The following is a 21,815-nucleotide window of genomic DNA, read 5'->3' on the forward strand; positions in this document are numbered from 1 at the left end:
GTGAACCATTTTTTCATAATTTGGGCATTGATACTAAATATTGTAGGGCGTTTACTTTTGATTTGCATGTAACAAGCAAGTTATACAATTTTACAAACTAAATGAACAGTTCATCCTCATTTTAATACATACAAGTATGATGCCGGGTATAACATACCACATGTGATAAAGCATTTAACTTCACAGTGAGAGTTGGAGACATTAATTAGATCATAACATATTTCACTTGCAGGTATTCAATATTGTTCACTTTAGTATAATGTCCAATATTTATACCAGTGTACAATACCCCCTAACCAAACTTAACAAACCCAGCAGGTCAATTCACATAACCTAGGCATATTCGTGTGCCCACAAACCCGCACACTTAATGTGCATAAATGCCATGTTATGGAATGTGGAATAGGAGAACATAGACCCCACACAACCTATAAATTATGTGGAAAATCTTTAAAGACTTCTGATAAAGAAAGAGATCTAGGGGTGGTTCTAGATAGAAAACTATCACTTAAGGACCACATAAAGAACATTATGTGAGGAACTTATGCTACGCTTTCTAACTTCAGAATTGCTTTTAGATACATGGATGGCGAAATACTAAAGAAATTGTTCACAACTTTTGTTAGGCCAAAGCTAGAATATGCAGCTTTTGTATGGTACCCATATCTTAAGAGGCACATCAACAAACTGGAAAAGGTGCAATGACATGCTACTAAGTGGCTCCCAGAACGAAGGACAAGAGCTACAAGGAGAGGTTAGAGCCATTAAATATGCCAAAACTAGAAGATAGAAGAAAGGTGCAATGTGATCACTACGTACAAAATAGTAACAGGAATTGATAAAATTGTTAAGGTAGAATTCCTGAGACCTGGAACTTCAAGAACAAGAGATCATAGATTTAAACTAAACAAAGCTGCCGAAGAAATATAAAAAAATTCACTTTTGCAAACAAAGTGGTAGACAGTTGGACAAGTTAGGTGAGGTGGTGGTGGAAGCCAAAACAGTCAGTAATTTCAAAGTGTTATATGACAGTGTGCTGGGAAGACGGGACACCACGAGTGTAGCTCTCATCTTGTAACTACATTTATGTAATTATACATACACACGCGCGCACACACACATGGACAAAATGATTAGAGAACAAATTAAATTTTATATTGTGTAAATTGTTTTAAATACATTGCTGAAATAATAAACTCCTGGAACTCTGGACAAAATTATTCATTGTGTACAAATTTCATATATTGATCAGATGTGAAATATAATTTCCAAGTACTGTCTCCTGGTACTTTTTTTCTTGAGCCTAAAACAGACACTGACATTTTCAGGGATGAGAAGTTGTCAAGTCTACTGGAGCGAGTGAAACAAGTTAAGCACGACCTGCAGTTATGATGAGTGGTGTGGGAATAACACAGCCTCATTAGGATTGAGGGATTGTATTTGAAGTGTCGCATGTTTTGTCATTTATTCTAATGATTCAGATGCTCTTATTGGTAACGGAACATGTTTGTTTTTTATTCGTACTGGTAAATTAATAGATCACATTTTAAACGTTATCGAGTTTTGGAAGATATTTTTGGTTATTTTTTATTTTCTAATACTATAGTAAATTTATATGTTCAATAAACTAAAGGAATTGTCTGTAAAATCTTTTTTTTCCATGCTCAAGTAGTTTTAATTTTGAAGATCATGAAATTGATATTTTAATATTGCTAGACTGATATACTGTAAATATTTTTTTACATTTCCAGCTCTTTTTAATATTAGCAGATCTTTGTATTCTTCTCATATTGCAATCCTAAATGGTATCTTGGAAGTTTTAAATAAGCATTGTGACTCATGTGTGTGTATGTGTATGTATATATTCACCTAGTTTTGCTTGCGTTGGTTGAGCTCTGCTCTTTCGGCCCACCTCTCAACTGTCAGTCAAATTTTTTCCTCACGCACACAAACTTAGACTCCCCCTTTCTCCCCAAGGAAGCAGCCGGTAACAGCTGTCTAACTCCCAGGTACCTATTTACTGCTAGGTAAACGGGAGTATCAGGGTGAAAGGAACTGCCAATTTGTTTCTGCCATGGCCAGGTATCGATCCCAGATTCCGGTTCTTAGGATTGCAATTCCCAAGTGCTGTCCACTCAGCCGCCCCCCCCCCCCCCCCCACGTGTATATATATACAGAGCACCACTTGGTTTCCGAACTTTAGTTATCCGAAACTTCCAGTTTCCCGATTGGGGTTGGGGAGTCATGCTACCCGAACAAAGTTCGGGTAGGAAGGGGTCCACCAAGCGTCACGCCGGCTTGTGGTGGTGGGTGGGCGATGGTCCAGTTTGCCCACTGTGACTTCACAGATTCACGGCCTATTATTCCTATTATTTTGAATTGCCATAAGGCTGGAATGTTCATTCTGTGCTTTTGTTTTACATATCTGCACAATGAAGAAACATCTGTGCACCATGTTGGCTCCAAATGCACGCATTGCGTCAGTGATGGCTGACTGGTGGGTGGATGGACGATGGAGCTGAGGTGGGAGGCAGTATGAATGAGGGGGGGGGGGGGGAGAATCAGTGAGAGAGGGGGGGGGAGAGAGATGCTAGGAGGGAGGGGGAGGTATGGAGAGATGTTAGGAGGTAGGGAGAGATGCTCAGAGGGAGGGGGAGGTAGGGAGAGATGCTAGGAGGTAGGCAGGAAGGGATGGAAGTACTGTAGTGAGAATTAGGGAGGGAAAGGCAGGCTGGCAGGCACAGGCAGGCAGGCAGGCACAGGCAGGCAGACAGGCAGGAAGGCAGGCAGGCTAGCTTGCAGGCAGGGAGTGAGTGGTAGTCACGCGGTTGAACCGCGTGACCTTGAGAGATGGGATGTAGGGGGGGCGGGTGGTTTGTTGGTGGTGGGGGGTGAGACCGGCTCATTCCCGAAGATAAGCCTAACACACACTACCCGTTAGCATGATGGCAGGGGGGGAGGCAGGCTGGCTGGAAAGGAAGCAGGCTGGCAGGCAGGCAGGCTGGCAGGCTGGCTGGCTGGCAGGCTGGGAAGGAGGCAGGCTGGCAGGCTGGGAAGGAGGCAGGCTGGCAGGCTGGGAAGGAGGCAGGCTGAGAAGGAAGCAGGCTGGCAGGCTGGGAAGGAGGCAGGCAGGCAGGCTGGGAAGGAAGCAGGCTGGCAGGCTGGGAAGGAGGCAGGCTGGCAGGCTGGGAAGGAGGCAGGCTGGCAGGCTGGGAAGGAGGCAGGCTGGCAGGCTGGGAAGGAGGCAGGCTGGCAGGCTGGGAAGGAGGCAGGCTGGCAGGCTGGGAGGGAGGCAGGCTGGCAGGCTGGGAAGGAGGCAGGCTGGCAGGCTGGGAGGGAGGCAGGCTGGCAGGCTGGGAAGGAGGCAGGCTGGCAGGCTGGGAAGGAGGCAGGCTGGCAGGCTGGGAAGGAGGCGGGCTGAGAAGGAAGCAGGCTGGCAGGCTGGGAAGGAGGCAGGCAGGCAGGCTGGGAAGGAAGCAGGCTGGCAGGCTGGGAAGGAGGCAGGCTGGCAGGCTGGGAAGGAGGCAGGCTGGGAAGGAAGCAGGCTGAGAAGGAAGCAGGCTGGCAGGCTGGGAAGGAGGCAGGCTGGGAAGGAGGCAGACAGGCAGGCTGGGAAGGAGGCAGGCTGGGAAGGAGGCAGGCTGGGAAGGAAGCAGGCTGGCAGGCTGGGGAGGAGGCAGGCAGGCAGGAAGCGATATATGGGTGTTGAAGTGAACTGTGAACCACGTGACCTTTGAGAGTGTGTGTGTGTGTGTATGGGTTTGGGGTGGGGGTGGTGTGTCGGTGGTGGGGGGAGAGGGGGAGGTGTGTCGGTGGTGGGGGGAGATGGGGAGGTGTGTTGGTGGTGGGGGAGGGACCGGCTGACTCCGTAAGCCTAACCACACTCCACAGACCTGTGACCCAGATTTGTTTCTTAAATGTACAGTACATCATCGTATATTTTAGGCAGGATGTGCCTGCAGGCTGGCAGGAAACATCCAGAGGATGTTTGCCAGACGTCTTAATAATCAGTTAGGAACAATTAAGGACTTTTATAAAGCGGATCAGGACTTCACTTATTGATGAGTACAAACAAAACACGGTCGCATTTACGCCATGAACCTGACGATTTTTTCCCCTAGAGTTTTTTTCATAAATTTTTCGGAAAAATTTCTTTTTACATTTCTAGTTTATTTTTTCCCCTCTATTTCTCGTATACGAACTTACATGTTAACCGACGGGTCTCGTCCCCAAGGGGTTCGGAAACCAAGTGGTGCTCTGTACTGTGTGTGTACTTACCTAATTGAGCTCTGGCTCTTTGGTCCCGCCTCTCAACTAATGCACAGGTTCCTGAGCCTACTGGGCTCTTATCATATCTACACTTGAAGCTATGTATGGAGTCAGCCTCCACCACATCACTTCCTAATGCATTCCATTTGTCTACTACTCTGACACTGAAAAAATTGTGTGTGTGTGTGTCTATTTTTTATATATATATATATATATATATATATATATATATATATATATATAATTATCTAATAGCCAGAATGCATTACGCCGCTTAGTATGCAAAGCCCGATTTAATAAACATCAGCAATTTATAAAATATTGTGACAGAGGAAAGGGCACCTGACTGTCACAGTTATTAGAAACATGAAGTAGCGACTAATCGTGACACTGGTCAAAACTGTCAGTAGCTTCAAAGCGTTATTTGTCAAAGAATACTGGGCACCATATGCGTAGCTCTCATTTTGGAACTACACTTAGGTAATTACACACATACACACAGATTCCAAACACCCTGTGCTGGGACTGGAACCTTAACTTGTGTGATGCGAAGCAGTGCTGTACCATTCATTGTCCCACAAAACCATAGAGTTTTTATCAACTCATTCAGCCCCGTGCCCAAGTGCATTTGGGTTATGTGGTCAACTATGTCATCTAGTCCAGGTTTAAGCTACAGAACATACAATATAAAATGATAAAACCTGAATGGTCATCAGGCTGTTTTAAATATGCTAGACCTAGACCACCAGAAACTCCCTAGACCACTAACCCATGACCATTTTGCCCCAAGTAAATGCCCCTAGGGCATTTGCTTGGGAGTACCAAATGAACGGGTTCAAATCATTCTCATGGCTCCTATTGATTTTCTCGTATACATAAAGTATATAATAATAAAGTACATTTGAATAACATACATGCAACTTTATAATAAACTGATATGTATTAAAGTATTTGGCTATTGACGAATGTAAAATTAAAAAAAAAAAGAATAAACTTTTTGAAATGTGTTTCTGAATACTGTACATCATCTAACATCACTCTCTTAATACCGTATTTATTTTTCATTGTATATAAAAGCATACTGTATATAATGTACAGCATGAAAAATTGTATTTGTACAGATTAGCATTAATAATGTGACTAATTATAACATTGAGTTATTAATACTCCTTGTAAACACTTGAGTTTACAATATAATAAGTAGATAAACTAGCCTTAATTTGAAGACATGTTAATGATACAACCGAGACAATGATCATGAACCTGATAATCAGACAACCATGTGTGTAATAGTTATAATATACTGTATGAGACATTTGTGTCGAGGTCTACATGTTACAGACATTTCATTAGTAATCAAACATTCTCCAAGCTATGCTATTTTCAGTGTCCATATTATTTTATGGAGTATTGTTCGCTGGCTCAGTAGGAACATCATCCAGTAGCTCGGTAGAAATATTGTTCAGTAGCTCTCTAAAAAATATAGTTATCACTAATTTGGTATTGTACATTGTCTTCACTACCCTAGGAGAAAAATTTTCTTTGCTACATGGTAAAATATTTCCTTAAATTCCATACATTGCTGGAAGTGAGAGCTGCAGAATGATCCAGATCACACATGTATTTTGTGCAAGAAGTAATTTCGGGGTGATATGATCCAAGACAAGTAGACAAGTATTGAGAGTATTACTATATATTAAAATGTAATGCTTATTCCATGATTTACTTATACTGTACTATAGTATTTTAGTTATCAGTATTTTCCTCTAATGGATTATCACAAAAATCCACGATAAGCTGACCTAAAAACCATTTCATGATAGCCATCTCTCAACTTTAATGGTATCATCATGATAATGGTGATAAATTTTTATACATTTTCCATGGCTAAGTAAGCATCATTAAATTCTCCCTCCCAAGATGAATCGGCTGTTGAGCGCATGATCATGCGCTCTTCTGAGCCCCTCTTGCAGGGCCATTAAGCTTTGATGGTTCATTTTCATATGTTGAGTGCGCATGTCTTGGGAACTCGTGCAACTCCTGGGTAGGGTTCAGTCAGATAGAGGTCCCCAGAATAGCTTGCTGGGTCGAGTGTCGTCCTCACTGAGGAAAAACTCTCGCCCCAACTTGATGAATTCTTTCATACTTAATTTTCCATCGCCATTCTTGTCGATGGCTGCAAAGGAGACTGCAGCATCCTACAGGTAAGTTAAAATTAGAATAAATTTTTTGTGCAGATAAAGACAATTATACCTGAAAGTTCTGTTACATTAATACTTATGGTTACAATACTTTGCTGTTTTGTTGTGGGCCTTATCATAATGTATTATCTTAAAATAATGTATTCAAACATGAAATAAAAAATTATAATATCTAATATGGCAAATAATAGTTAAAAACATTGTGTATAGTGTATTTTTCAGCTATAATACTTTTTTTTTTTTATGAGCCCCTTTTGGCTCCCTGAAACTATCATCTCCAATGTAGGTGCCATCAGTCATGAAGTTCTCTGGCCTACATGAGAATAAAGGTAACTGCAAAGGGCTTATTGGCCCATTCAAGTCGGCTCCTATTTATAACCACCCAATCCCACTCATATACATGTCCAACCTAAATTTGAAATAACCAAGGAACCCCCACCTCCACCACATTACGCAGTAATTGGTTCAACAAATCAACAACCCTGTTACTAAACCAGTATTTACCCAAGTCTTTCCTGAATCTAAACTTATCCAATTAATACCCATTGTTTCATGTTCTGTCTTGTGTTGATATTTTTAATACCCCTATTAATATCCCCTTTGTTATGCCCATTGATCCACTTGTAAACCCTCTATCATGTCATCATCCCTACCGGGGACACAGTACCAGAATCTGGTCCCCCTCATAGAGGCACAGGGAGCTGTGGCATTTATATCTTTGGCTATTTATGCCACCACTGACGAAGGCACCCAGAAAGTCATCGGGTCAAACAAAGCACAGCTGGCTGCCTCCAAGACCTGCAGCCTCTAAAATGGCTTTAGAACACCAAAAACTATGTAAACAAACTATCAAAAATTTTATAAAGCTAGTGCCCGTTTGTTCACCCCACCCACGCTTGTTTTTTTTTTTTTTTTTGTATTTTTAGGGGACAGGCCATTCCACTGTCAATTCTCATCTTATGTTTGAGTGCTCTTTTGCCTTGGTGGCTGTTCCTTCTATGTTTGTGTGCATGGGCCAGGAGTTTATTGCATTTGGAGGTGTATGTATTTAGGGATCTAGTGCTTCCCTGGAGTGTTTGGGCGACTTTCCTTTAAAGGTCCACCTCACTTGTAGTGGCCTGTGCCTTGGGGCAAGTCTAGGGTTTTTGGCTTCCATCTCTCTCTCCCAGTTGGAGCATCTTGGCTGGTGAGGTGCACTGGGTTTTATGTGAGCTGCACTTCAGAGTGCTTAGGTAGGTTTTCCCAGCTGTGTTAGGCTAATTTAACTGTGTTAGGTTAATTTTCCCAGCTGTGTTAGGTAAATTAACTGGGTTAATTTACGAGTACCAATGTAGCATTCCAGTGCCTGGGTGTCCAATTCAGATTTTGACTTTCAGCCCTGATAATTTCCCTGCAGGCTCAGTGGCCATGGATCTTCTCCCCTGAGCCCACTCTTGGTATGTGCACCTTTGAAGGGTGTACATCATCAGTGCCACGTGGAGATGTTCATTTGTTCTACCTTTGCTATGCTGCCTGTTGGGTTGGTGACACCTTCGACCCTGAGTCGTGTGGGGAGTGCTGCCATCATGCTCCTCTTCTCAAAGTCAATTCAACTTTGACTCCACCCAAACCTGCTCGTCCTTCCCCATTGGGCATCGTTCACTCCCCTTCTAGTCCTCCTTTCTCCTTCATTATGGTCCTGAAGCATTAAAGGGTTTAGGGTTTAGCTCAGGATATGACTTGGCTGGCTTTGGGGGATTGCTTCTTTGGATTCGAACGCGGAGGCAGTCGAGCCTTTTGTTCCTTCTGAGGCCTCTGGTTCGTCTTACCACCTGGCCCCTTCTTTTGAGGACTTTTCCCTGGACTCCGCCGGTCTTTTCTGGGCAGTGGGCACGGATGATGGCTCAAAATGAGTGGACAGATCTTACCCTAACTACGTAAATTTCTGATTTTTTATGTAGAAATACAAATTATTTTGGTTGTGGTATAAAATATAGCAAAATTGTCAAGTTTTGACATTCCTTGAATGTTTGGATGATTTGAATGGGAGTGGGCCCCCATATGATTTGGATTAGCAAATATTTGCAACCAAGGTGCTGAGCAACAAACCTCTTCAGAGAGGCCAAGCCCCGAGTAGAACATCTGGAACTCCTCGACAGATATTTCTCCACTACCGTCTGTATCGACAGCCTGCAAAATATAACAGAGTTAGCAATTTTAATGAAATCATGGTACAGTGTACTGTATTAATAGACAATTCACTTTAAAATATAATTTTGGGTTATTATTACTGTACAGTATTATTATTAGGGAGAACGCTGGTATGTTTTGGAAAAGTACTTCAAAAGTTTTCATCCTACTACCAATAGATGGCAGCATAGATGTGTGCTGTTGTGATAACATCTTTGTGTGCAATTTGCTTGAATATAGCTCTCATATTTTTATTTTATGTTAAATGTATGCTTTTGTGCACCTATTTTTAATTTTGACAAATGTCTGCCATATGCTTTAGTATTATGAATTTGAGTCACGTCTCATAAATATTTAAAATTTTTATAGTACTGTATTCAAAACACAGGGGTGCTTCCCTATTATTACCATTTTAAGGGCGTTTACTAGCAATTTGTTAGTGAACATTCATAGTTGGAAAAGTTTTAAAAAATATGGAAAGTGACAAGAAATGTATGTGTGGTACCTTAAAGAAGTAGATGAGGGGACTGGCAACTCTCTTGCGGAGTTCCTTGGTGTTAACTACATGTTCCATCTGCGTCAGAAATTGTTCCTGTCCTATGAAGACGTAGGGATCACTAGATGCCCCCCACTCTTCCTCCCACACATGCTGTCACCAAACATAAGAATACATTGTAAAGGAAAATGCCAGTGTGAGGCTACTCTTATTTATATATTTATGCACAAAAAATTCATTAATACATGTGTCTACATTTCACTTAAAACAATTCATCAAACTCTCACTTATTAAATATTACCCAGTGATTTGTTTCATAAATTTACAGTCCTCCCTTGTTTAAAAACTCTCAGCTATGGAATTGTCAATAACAGAATTGTGGTGTTTAAAGGTTTATAATTCTTGCTTTACACACTGACAGGTGGTTATAGCTCTGGTGTTCATAAACTGACTAGTTATAGCTCTGGTATCCATGTAGTCACAATACAGTACTTAAGTTACCTTGTGCCTTCTTTCTTCACAAATTAATTTCCAATGTAAAAAACTGAAATAAAAATTGTTTGCATATACTGTATAATATAATTAAATTACACAAATCTCTAGAAATGATAAAGCACGCAACACAGGTCCTGACTTAATCTACTGGCTGCCATTTACTGTTAGTGCACTAGCTCAGGATCCAAACAAGGCACACTTTGATAACAAATTAAGTTCAATGTTTTATATCAGGTTAGTAAAGATGAGATACAGTTGTGTGTAGTGTTGGTGTATTATTGTTCAATGGTGGTTAAATTGTTGTGTAGTGTTGGTCTTCTATAACTCTGTCTTGTGTTTAAATAGGTATGGACTCCAGGCTGGAGCTGGATACTCTAGGATTGGTCTGGATAAGTGGTATACAAGGTTCTGAATGATTCCTTACACAAGTTTCTAAAGGCAGTTCTTATGTTAGTCAATCTTGCATATGCTGCTGCTGATATCCTTTTGATGTGAAATTCTGGAGACAGGTTCAGTGTGATATCAACCCCCAGATCTTTCTCTTTACTTGACTCTTGCATGATTTCTCCTCCCAGATGGTACCTTGTGTTTGGCCTCCTGCTCCCTTCACCTAATTTTATTACTTGACACTTACCCGAGTTAACCTTTAGTATCCATTTTCTAGGCCATTTCTCTAGTTTGTCTAGGTCATCCTGTAGTCTCTGTCTATTTTCATCTGTCTTGATTCTTCTCATAATTTTTGCATTAAAAGCAAACATTGAGAGGAATGATTCTATACCCTCTGGAAGATGGTTTCCATGTATCAGAAACAGGATTGGTCCGAGTACAATTAAGAGCTGTGTGGAACTCCGCTGGTGACATCTCGCCACTCTGAGGTCTCCCCTCTCACGGTTATGTGCTGCTTCATGGTGCTTAGATACTCCCTTATTCACTGGAGGTCCTTACCTAGTATTCCTGCTTGTTTCTCCAACTTTTGTAACAGCCTCTCATGGGGGCACTGTGTCAAAGGCTTTCTGACAGTAAGAAAATGCAGTCAAGTTAGGGAACCTGGGCAATAGTTCAGTGCTTTTTTGCGTGTCACCCTTTTGTATATTGGAACTACATTAGCTGTCTTCCAGCTTAACAGTAGGTCTCCTGTTTCCAGTGACCTGTTATACACCATAGAGAGTGGCACACTGTGCTTCTGCACCATCTTTGTAGTATCCATCTGAGATTCTGTGAGGCCTAACAGCCTTTGTCACATTCAGTTCCAACAAATTCATTTTGACCATCACTGGTAAGTTCAAATTTCTTCAAGGGTGCTTGGTCTATCACCTCCTCTCTCAATACAGGGACTTTTCCTTGCTCTATTGTGAAGACCTTTTGGAATCTTTTGTTGATTTTTCACATGTCTTTCTCTGTTGATCTGTTCTCCCCCTTTTTCAGTTTCATCATTTGTTCCTTCACTGCTGTTTTCCTCCTAGTGTGGCTGTGGAGCAGTTTTCGTTGGGGCTTGTAGTGTTGGTGTAGTTGTTGTGTATTGTTGTAATTGTTGTGAAGTGTTGTAGTTGTTGTCTAGTGTTCGTGTAGTTGTTGTACTCACCTAGTTGTTCTTACAGGGGTTGAACTCTGGCTCTTTGGTCCTGTCTCTGGACTGTCAATCAATTAGTGTACAAAGCCTACTGAGCTTTATCATATCTACATTTGAAACTGTATGGAGTCAGCCTCCACCACATCAATGCATAATGCATTCCATCTGTTAACTACTCAGACACCGAAAAAGTTCTTTCTAACATTCCTGTGGCTCAGAGCTCAGTTTCCACCTGTGTTCCAAAGTTCACGTACCTTGAGTATGCAGCTCCAGCATGGAGCCACATACTTTGTCAAGCACAGGAGGAAGCTGGAGAAGGTTCAAAGTTATGCCACTAGACTAGTCCCAGAACTAAGGGGCATGAATTACTAGGCAAAGCTGCGCGAATTGCATCTCACGTCGATGGAAGACATAAGAGTTCGGGGAGACATGATCACCACGTATAAAGTTCTCATGGGAATTGACAGGGTAGATAAGGATATTGTTTAGCACGGGTGGTACTCTCACAAGGGAATGCCAATGGAAACTGAGTATCCAAATGAGCCACAGAGATATTAGAAAAAAGCTTTTCAATGTCAGGGTAGTTAACAAATGGAATGCATTAGGAAGTGATGTGGTGAGGGAAGACTCCATACACAGTTTCAAAAGTAGATATGGTAGAGGTCAATAAGCTGAGGAACCTGTAATCCAGTAGATTGACATTCGAGAAGTGGGATCAAAGAGCTGGAGCTCAACCCCTGCAAGCACAATTAGGTGAGTACAGACACAGTTTATATGTCACCAGAATACTTAACTAAAATTAGATGTTTAATTGTGACAAGATCACATAGCTGTATATGGTATAATTGTTGTCATACTTATAAGCAAATGTGATGTGATAATACAAGACTGTGAGAGGTGTACTAACCCTCAAGGCGTCGGTGAAGTTGGTGACCTCTTGGGGCGTGAGGCGGCCCAGCTCCCTGAACCTTGTGATGAGGGCGTCGAAGTCATCCCAGGACACCACCCCGTCCTTGTTGACGTCCAGCAGTCTGTGGTGAGTACGCATCTTCTGCCTCCAGAACGATGATCTTCCCTGCACCCACCACACATTATCTCCTTAATCACATTATTTCAAAATTTTTGCGTGTAAATATTTACTGAGTGAGGCGTTCATCCACATATCAACCATGACTGAGCACTTCATGGACCAAAACTCTGCCCAGATGGGAGGGGTCACCTGTGTGAGGGCAGCCCAGGTGCATCACTATGAAATTCAATGTGAACAAATTCAAAAACTTAGAAATAATTAAATCCTAAATATTGAGGACATTGTAAGTATTTAATTAAAGATGATGGACTACAAGCAATCTCAGTCAGGTATCCAAAGTTAGCTTACCGTTGGAGTTTCCAATCTGTTGTCAAAACCATATTATTTCAGGAAACAAGGGCTGACACAAAAGCAATCTGACAGTGGGCAGAAAGCACAAGTATAAAACGTCATGATATATTTAACCCCAAGAACTATATGTAGGGCATCATAAAACCTGCAGGAACCTGTGTGACATTGTAACATAAGTGCCAGAATCATGCTGGGATATGGATACTTACGGCAGGTGGCTGCAGGCAATGTGACTCTACCAACGGTAAACTCCACTTGTAGACTATATGAACAACAGCTGAGAGATACTTCCCAACACTATATAAGACAAAATATATGGTTGTCCAAGGTTGGAGGCCAGATGCTAGGGACTAGCTTCACCCAACTTTGAAGGCTGGTTGGGGGTCGCCACAATTCGAGAGGGAACAGCTTGCTGGAGTCGTCTGACCTCACGACGATTTTTGGCACTGTTCACAACCGGGCAACTCCCAGTATATGTGATTGTGCACTCACCTAGGTGTCTTTGTGGGGGGTTGAGCTTCAGTTCTTTGGTCCCGCCTCTCGACCAACTGGTGTATAGGTTCTTGAGCTTATTGAGCTCTATCAAATCTACACCTGAAACTGTGTATAGAGTCTGCCTCAACCACATCACTGCCTAGTGCATTCCACTTAATCATGGCTCTCCATGTTACTCGTATGCCTCTCCTTCGACTCTCCGTCATCTTGATCTTCTGCACCATACTGGGTTATGCCTCAGCTCTGGTGTCTTCCGTTTGTCCCCTACCTTGAGCCTGTATCTTGAAACTAGCGTCTATATATCTATTGGAGCATTTTACCTGTTATTCCTGATTATTTCTCCAACTTTTTGTAACAGCCTCTTATGAGATGTGTTTGCAAGGTCGAGCTAGTAGGCTTCTAGCCTCGCCTTCCAAACATTCTTAGATTAATGCAATGACTAATTTCTCACACTTTTATTGTATTTATATTAAAAAAATTTTAATGGAATTAGCTTCAACGACTTCTGCATCTAACCTATTAAATTTATTGACAGTTCTAACACTGAAAATGTTATTCCTGATGTGTCTATGACTAATCTGCGTTTCCAGTTTCCATCTATAACCCCTCGTTTTGCTGTACCTAGCTTCGAACAGCACTGCTTTGAACAAATCCACAAGGGCCGTGACGAGGGTTCGATTTCTGTGTGTAATGAGCACTATTTTGTTTAGTTTTCAATTTCCGTTAGAATCTTATATGTTATCATGTCCTATCCTGTTTCTCCTTTTCTCCAGTGTGGTAAGGTCCAGTGTTTTATAAATGTGAATAGACCGTTGTTGCATTTGTTTACAAACCATGTAACAGACTTATCAAGACTGTAACTTAGCTAAACGAATTTTGGTGTTCATTTTCTGAGTCATGATGTGCCTCTGTAACCTTTTCCACAGGATGGGTATTTAGGCGCATAATACATGAACTAAAACATTACAGTGCAAGATATGTTGCGGTAGAGTGAGAGAAGGATTGAGTGGGGGTTGGAGGGAAGTCAAGGGCGTGTAGTGGGGGCGCAGAAACCAGTTCTGGTGCACGTGATGACTGATACAAGGATAATAGTGTCTCGCAGGAGACATGTGTCTGTGCCCAGCTCGATGCTGTAGAGGACCACTCATCTACAACTACTCGTTACCTTCTTCCTAACAAGAAACACAAGCTAGTCATTGTACTTCATGTTTAACTGGGCAACAATACGGCGCCTGTGGTTGTCTCTGACAACTGTTGGACTTGCGGCCTTATATAGTGAGTGGACAAAGAGTTAGTCGGCAACTCTAACCTTTCCACTTGGACAAAGGTACCCGCGGAGGACCCCCGAGGGAGGGTAGGAGTTGCAGGTTAGGGCAGGACCCTATGGACTGGGATCATAGGGTTATCCAACGGCAAGATTCAATGATGGAAGTACCCCTCGAGTGGAGTAACAAGGTCGTTTACCCCAGAATTGCCTTGCATCAGTTACACTCTTAGGAGCTCTTGCCTTACTGTTTAAACCGGGATGACATATTACCCAAAAGCTCTTTAAATTAATTTATATTTCTTTTTTGCACCCGATATACATCCTGGGAGTGGTGGTGGACCCCATACCCATCCTGTGAGTGGTGGTGGACTCCATACTCATCCTGTGAGTGGTAGTGGACCCCATACTCATCCTGTCAGTAGTAGTAGACTCCATACCCATCCATGTGAGTGGTAGTGGACACCAAACCCATCCCGTGTGTGTGTGTACTCACCTATTTGTGCCTGCAGAATCGAGCACTGGCTCTTGGATCCCGCCTTTCTAGCCGCCGGTTGTTTAAAGCAATGACTCCTTTCCTGCTTCCCTATCATATCTAAAGTTTTAAAACTATGAATAGTGTTTGCTTCCACAACGTGCTCCTTTACTTCATTCCAGATGTACAGATTATTTACCCTATTGACTCTATCAAATCTGCATTTGAAACTGTGTATGGAGTCTGCTTCCACCACATCACTGCCTAATGCACTCCATTCGTTAACTACCCTGACACTGAAAACAATTCTAATGTCTCTGTGGCTCATTTGGGTACTCAGTTTACCACACATGTCACCAACCACCACCACCACCTCCACCAGTGATCACAATATACCATGCTCATGTGCTTGGCATCACGTAGGCCTATGCCAGTCAAACTAGGCTCACGTCATAACGATTACGACACGACTATCTCTTCCACTTAGTCCTGATATCTCTTGTAAGAATGTAGACACATTTCCCTCCATGTGATATTAGGGATAAGTATGAGGTATAAAGTGCAAGGGACTTGCTAACTAACGCGGTCATGTTTGCTTGTGGAGAAATCTGTAGGAAGAAGTAGGTTGGCTGAATGAATTGTTGACATAAGATGGCCTGCTCTCAGTGGAAAGCTGCGCCTCTATGCTCTCTGACGCATGTCTGACCTGTATACGTGTATTACGTGTATGTTATGATCTTTGGAGCATGTCTGACCTGTATACGTGTATTACGTGTATGTTATGATCTTTGGCGCATGTCTGACCTGTATACGTGTATGTTATGGTCTCTGACGCATGGCTGACGTGTATGTTATGTTCTTATTTAATTCAATGTGTCGGGGGACAGGCAGCCAGTTTATACATATAGTACATGTTAGGCTTATATCGAGGTCCCCCCCCCCCAGGGTGTAATTACTAACCCCCTCCCCAGGATGTAACGCCACCACAAGCTGACTAACTCCTGGGTACCTATTTACTGCTGGGTGGACAGGTGGCCCAAGGGTCTCTGTCTACTCAATGGAAACCCAGTCCCACAATACATAATTCCCTGATGAAATAATGATCAGAAATCCCTCCCAACCCCTCTTAAAAATTATAATAAACTAAATAAATAATTAAATGATAAAATAATAATAAAATTAATAATAAAATAAAGATCGATAAACAGAACATGAAGACATGTGTTAAAGCATCTTAATGTATATGTGTGAATGCTCCACAGTTCATCTATAGACATCCAAATATGCTGAAATACACGTGAAGAACGTCTCGCACACATCACAGCTCCATGACAAGAGAGCGAGTTCACCTTAGCTGTCAACACCCACACATCGTGCCAGCAAGGCTGACAGCCCGCCTCCTGTCATAACTCACACTGTATTTCTCATTTCTAAACTTTCTCTTCACCTGTGCCTCTCTACCCCTATTCTTCACCCCCCCCCCCCCCCCGTTTTGAGGGAGCTATGAGTGTGTGAGGTTCTTCAAGTGTATATCAGCATATATATATATAATGTGTGTGTATGTGAATGTCTATAGATGAACACTGTAGCATTCACATATATACTCCGATGCTTTCACACATGATTTGACGTTCTGTTTAATAAGGGTCTTTATTTTATTGTTATTGATTATTTTGTTATGTTATTTCTAGGAGAGGGACGGGGTTTCTGGTCAGTATTTCATCCAGGAATTATGTACTGTGGGGCTGGGTTTGGGTTTTCATTGAGTAGATCGAGGCTCTTGGACCACCAGCTGTGAAAGCGGGGCGTCTCATCTTGAAGTAATCTTTCTAACATTGGGTCCTCTTAACATTTCGATGGTGTTCCACACCCTGATGGCTTGGTGCTGTAATCTGATGTTCAGGAGCTCATGGAGCTCCTGGACTGTCTGATCACATGGTGGACGGTGGTTTGCAGCTCTCCTTAGCGCTTTATTTTGCACTGCTTGGAGTTTCTGCATGTTAGTTTTCTTTAAGGTGTGTAGTGGTACTGGAGGGTATTCTAGATGCGGCCGGACTAGGGCCATAAGTGTAGCTGTATGTTTGTATTGAGGCTTCCTAATCTCCGCAGTTTTCCCTAAGGCTGTTTTTTTGCTTTGTTTATTCTGTCTTGTACGTGAATCTTTATACCTGTTCCATTAAGCTTGAGCCGCAGTATTCTGCCTACATCCGCATATTGGATAAGACGGTTGTCAAGGATGATGGGGTCTGGGTTTCTTTTTGCAATGTGCATTATCTGGAACTTTTGTTCATTTGTACTTATTTTCTATTACTTTTCAATTTGGTTATGAGTTCAATTGTTGCCTTGGTCTTGTTGGCTAATAGCGGCTTTGATGGTCCCAGTTGGCATATTATTTGAGTGACATCAAGAAGGTAGCCTAGCTCTTAGAGGGTCAGGGATCAACCCGTTCTCGCAAATAAGTAAAGTCAATATTGACTTATTAACTACGTGCATAGGTGATATACTAAACATAATAGATACCCCTAAAAAGATTCATAGAAAACACCGACCTTACCTAACCTTGTTAGTATCTTAAGATAAGCATCTTATTGCTTCGTAATTACAATTATTACTTAACCTATACCTATTATAGGTTAGGTAATAATTGTAATTACGAAGCAATAAGATGCTTATCTTAAGATACTAACAAGGTTAGGTAAGGTCGGTGTTTTCTATGACTCTTTTTAAGGGTATCTATTATGTTAAGTATGTCACCTATGCACATATTTAATAAGTCAATATTGACTTATTAAATTTGCGAGAACGGGTTGCAGGGATGGAGAGGGTAGCCTGGCCCCAGGAAGGGTAGCCTGGCCCCAGGAAGGGTAGCCTGGCCCCAGGAAGGGTAGCCTAGCCCCAGGAGGGAGTAGCCTGGCCCTAGGAAGGGTAGCCTAGCCCCAGGAAGGAGTAGTCTAGCCCCAGGAAGGGTAGCCTAGCCCCCAGGAAGGGTAGCCTAGCCCCAGGAGGGAGTAGCCTGGCCCCAGGAAGGGTAGCCTAGCCCCAGGAGGGAGTAGCCTGGCCCCAGGAAGGGTAGCCTAGCCCCAGGAGGGAGTAGCCTGGCCCCAGGAAGGGTAGCCTAGCCCCAGGAGGGAGTAGCCTGGCCCCAGGAAGGGAGTAGCCTGGCCCCAGGAGGGAGTAGCCTGGCCCCAGGAAGGAGTAGCCTGGCTCCAGGAAGGAGTAGCCTGGCCCCAGGAAGGAGTAGCCTGGCCCCAGGAAGGAGTAGCCTGGCCCCAGGAGAGCGTAGCCTGGCCCCAGGAGGGGGTACTGATAACAGCGTGGACAGGCTAGCCATGTTGAATGGGGTCACTGTGATGGTAAGTCGTGACTGGTGGAAAGTATTGCAAAATCTTGACGCGTTTCTAAACACAAGAACTATGTTTCGTAATATATGAATTTCATTGTAAGAAATATAGATATTTAAATATAACTAGCTAAAATTGTAATTAGGAATTAAAAACTATATTAATCATACTCATAACTCTAAACTACAAATTATATTCGCGAAAATGAGAGTCGACAAAATAAATGTTTCCTTGTAGAGGTGAAGTTGAGCTGACAGCAACAGCTGCAATTAAGCCTTTATGCAGTTGCCATTACTGAAACACACAGTTATCCCACAACAGTTTTGCTGTCATCCTGCCTGGCAGACAGCAGGAAAGTTATGCACAATATCAGAGGCCTTCACAACTACCATTATCATCAATTAATACTGATTTTGTTACTGATACATCACGTTAATGTGATTTCATTGTGAACTCACGTCTTTTGTAGTTAACAAATAATATCAGAACTAATCCAAACACCGTGTATGAAATTGATACTCTGTATTATGACCCAGATATTGGTCATTACTGCGGAAAATGTTTTAAGCAGTATAAATACGACTGGAGCCTGCAAAAATCTACAGGATGATCTGAACAAAATGAAAGAACATAAGTTTCCTTACTACTAGTATAATACGTATGTGTACTAATTATGCCTGAACAAATTGTTATAGCTAGTTTTGCTTATTTAGGCCTCGAACAAATTAGATTCGTTTTATGGTTCCTCTCACCTTTCATTATATCATTTGGACTTCTAATAGTACAAAACGTGAACTTTTTTACGGGAAAATCAGTATATATTTTGTACAGTTCGTTCATAGTAGCTATATATAGAGGTGCTATAGTTTTGTGAGGCTGGGTTGGTAATACAGTAATGCCAATGATATTACAATTATTCCATAACTGGAAAGTGCAGAGATCCTTTACTAGAAGCATAGAATCTGTGAACTATTTGAACTACCGGCACCGACTCTGAGCACTCAACTTGTACACCATTGAACCAAGACGATGAAATTATATCATCATATACACATGGAAAATCAGGTTCCAAACCTGCACAATAACAAATACGGCATACTGGAGTGAGAAATGTAGTATTAAGTGTATAAGAAATTCAATGGAAAGTGAGCGTGCATAAGCTCAATAGAGAACAGTAAATACCAAAGGCCCAACACTCTTCACCCTCCCACTGACAAATATAAGAAATGTTGTAGGAACTGTGGAAGCAAGAGTGAACTAGACAAGTTTCTGCTGGATCAACCCGGCTTGATGGTCATGTGGCAGCCCGTCCTCGCATACAAAGATCCATCCTCCTTAATTAATCAAGCCTCAAACCCCCAACCCGTCCTCGACTCAAGTCCATTACATCCAGCGGTCGACCCCACAGATGCATTCATAAATTTTTACATGCTGGTCATTCAAAACAGGAATTTTCTCAAATATAAAGTATTATTATAATATATTAGCATATTGTGCATGTATAGACTTAGGTTAGGTGTTTAGGTTCTGTTGGCGATTATTTGTATTTGTAATACGTGGGTGAAGTATTTATAGCATTGTAGTTCGAACAAAATTCGTCAGTGAAGCACTTGTTCCAGAAGTGTTCGAACGAAATCAGTTGTGAGTCGTGTGTAAACCGCTTTTCATTCATAAACAGGGGGTTTTACGGGTGTATGGAATCACTTTTGGGTCTTTGTTTGAAGGACGGGCTGAAACCCCCTGCTTATGAAGGAAAAACGGTTTACATACGACTCACAACTGATGACGTCCGAACACTTCCTGAACAAGTACTTCGCTCACGTCCTCTGTTCGAACCACAATTCTATAAATGTTTCACCCACGTACTTCAAATACAAATAACCGCCAACAGAACCTAAACACCCAACCGACGCGTAACTATACATAGAATTTTTATGGATAATAATAATCATTTTTATGAGAACAACCCAATTTATAATACACAGTATGTTAAAATTTATGAATGCGTCTGAGGAGGACGGCAGCTGCTTTAAACAGCCTAGTGTGAGGACGGGTTGTATGTGGACCTTCGGCTATTAAAACAAATAGCCTCTTAGATAAGGTTGCGGAAGTAAAACTTTCGAAACCATCAGTAAGTATCAGAATAATTTGATACACAAAATAGAATGAGGACTATTGAAAACTGGTGTTTAGTATGTAAAAGGTTATACGTGCAAACTTAATAATTACCGGGAGCAAGACTAAGGAGGTAGAGTCGGAGGGGAGAGTCGTGACTCGCCTGGCAACGTCACCAACCTGACTTGCAGAAAGGGGGAGGGGGGGGAGACAGTTCTCCACACATCCTTCACAGTCACAGGCGTCTAGATATTCTGGTTGTACAGTGATCAAAATCACTGTTAGATGTATTTCGAAAGTTAAGTATTTTGTTTCCATATATGACAACCCCTGAAGTGGACGAACAGTTTAGACTATGAGTCATACGAGTGGGACTAGGGTTGATAATGAACCTATCAACCGCGGGAGGGTTATTAAGGCCACTTCAATGATTTATTCAGCAACCAGCAAGTTTACTTTAGTCCTTAGCAGGACTAAAGTAAACTTTCAGTGTATATACACCGATAAGTGGGATATATGCCTCTCGGTATATATACCGTGAGTGGGAGTGAATGAACAGCAAGTCCACATTGACCAAATGCTGGGTAATCCAGCCGACCCCAGACTATGAATAACCGCCACATTACACCAGCCCCCTTTTCCAACCCGTCATCAGTCTATGTTAATTCCATCCAGCGGTCCACCCCAAAGACACATTCATAAATTTTAACATGCTCTTCGTTCAAAACGGGAATTTTCTCAAATATAAATTAATATTATATTAGCATATTGTGCATACATAGGTTAGGTTAGGTGTTTAGGTTCTGTTGGCGTTTATTTGTATTTGTAGTACGTGAGTGAAGCATTTATAGCGTTGTGGTTCGAACAAAATTCGTAAGTGAAGCATTTCGTCTGGAAGTGTTCGAACTAAATCAGTTGTGAGTCGTGTGCAAACCGTTTTTCATTCCAGCCCGTCCTCCAAACAAAGATCCAAAAGTGATTCCATGCACCCGCCAAACCCCCTGTTTATGAATGAAAAACGGTTTACACACGACTCACAACTGCTGACGTTCGAACATATCCGGAACAAGTGCTTCACTGACGAATTTTGTTCGAATCACAACGCTATAAATGCTTCACCCACGTACTACAAATACAAATAATCGCCAACAGAACCTAAACACCTAACCTAACCTATCCTATGCCTATATATACACAATATGTTAATATATTATAATATTAATTTATACTTGAGAAAATTCCCGTTTTGAATGAACAGCATGTTAAAATTTATGAATGCGTCTGTGGGGTTGACCGCTGTATGTAATGGACTTGAGTCGAGGACGGGTTGTTTCATTCATAAACAGGATTTGGCGGGTGTATTGGTTAGGATGTATTCCTAGGATGGTTAGGTTAGGTTAGATTTTATTAGAAACATAAATACAAAACCTTTTCCGGTTTGTCCAAATTCAGTAGTACCAAATTCTACTTTCTAATTGTCCATTACGTCAATATATGTACAATGGTCAACATCGTAACTTTATAAATATAAAGTACATTATAAA

General features: G+C 41.9%; 2 protein-coding genes and 1 long non-coding RNA gene across 4 annotated transcripts in view; 1 reads left to right on the forward strand and 2 right to left on the reverse strand.

The window, feature by feature from the left end:
• Positions 1 to 1,648, forward strand: part of LOC123760382 (Nuclear pore complex protein Nup88) — a 29,790-nt gene extending 28,142 nt beyond the window's left edge. Inside the window, exon 14 of the mRNA XM_045746048.2 lies at positions 1,329 to 1,648. Coding sequence (XP_045602004.1) covers positions 1,329 to 1,392 — 64 coding nt within the window. The 3' untranslated portion in view covers positions 1,393 to 1,648. The remainder of the gene's footprint in view (positions 1 to 1,328) is intronic.
• The window catches only part of CBP (sarcoplasmic calcium-binding protein), a 32,401-nt gene continuing 10,626 nt past the window's right edge, over positions 41 to 21,815 (reverse strand). The window contains exons 1-5 of one of the 2 annotated variants that reach the window (XM_069338241.1): positions 20,386 to 20,904; positions 12,108 to 12,275; positions 9,145 to 9,288; positions 8,559 to 8,639; positions 41 to 6,467 (exon numbers count right to left, since the gene is read on the reverse strand). In XM_069338241.1, the coding sequence (XP_069194342.1) occupies positions 6,321 to 6,467; positions 8,559 to 8,639; positions 9,145 to 9,288; positions 12,108 to 12,275; positions 20,386 to 20,589 (744 nt within the window). In that variant the 5' untranslated portion in view covers positions 20,590 to 20,904 and the 3' untranslated portion in view covers positions 41 to 6,320. Of the gene's footprint in view, positions 6,468 to 8,558; positions 8,640 to 9,144; positions 9,289 to 12,107; positions 12,276 to 20,385; positions 20,905 to 21,815 lie in introns of those variants that run through there. The other variant, XM_045746047.2, reaches the window with a different exon arrangement.
• On the reverse strand, positions 12,285 to 20,374 carry LOC138372721 (uncharacterized). Its single transcript, XR_011230894.1, has 3 exons — positions 19,339 to 20,374; positions 12,579 to 12,646; positions 12,285 to 12,419 (listed from the first exon to the last, which is right to left on the reverse strand). It is a non-coding gene; the product is annotated as an uncharacterized lncRNA (long non-coding RNA).

This window comes from Procambarus clarkii, chromosome 39, assembly GCF_040958095.1.
Source record: "Procambarus clarkii isolate CNS0578487 chromosome 39, FALCON_Pclarkii_2.0, whole genome shotgun sequence".
In the NCBI taxonomy this organism is placed as follows: Eukaryota; Metazoa; Arthropoda; class Malacostraca; order Decapoda; family Cambaridae; genus Procambarus; species Procambarus clarkii.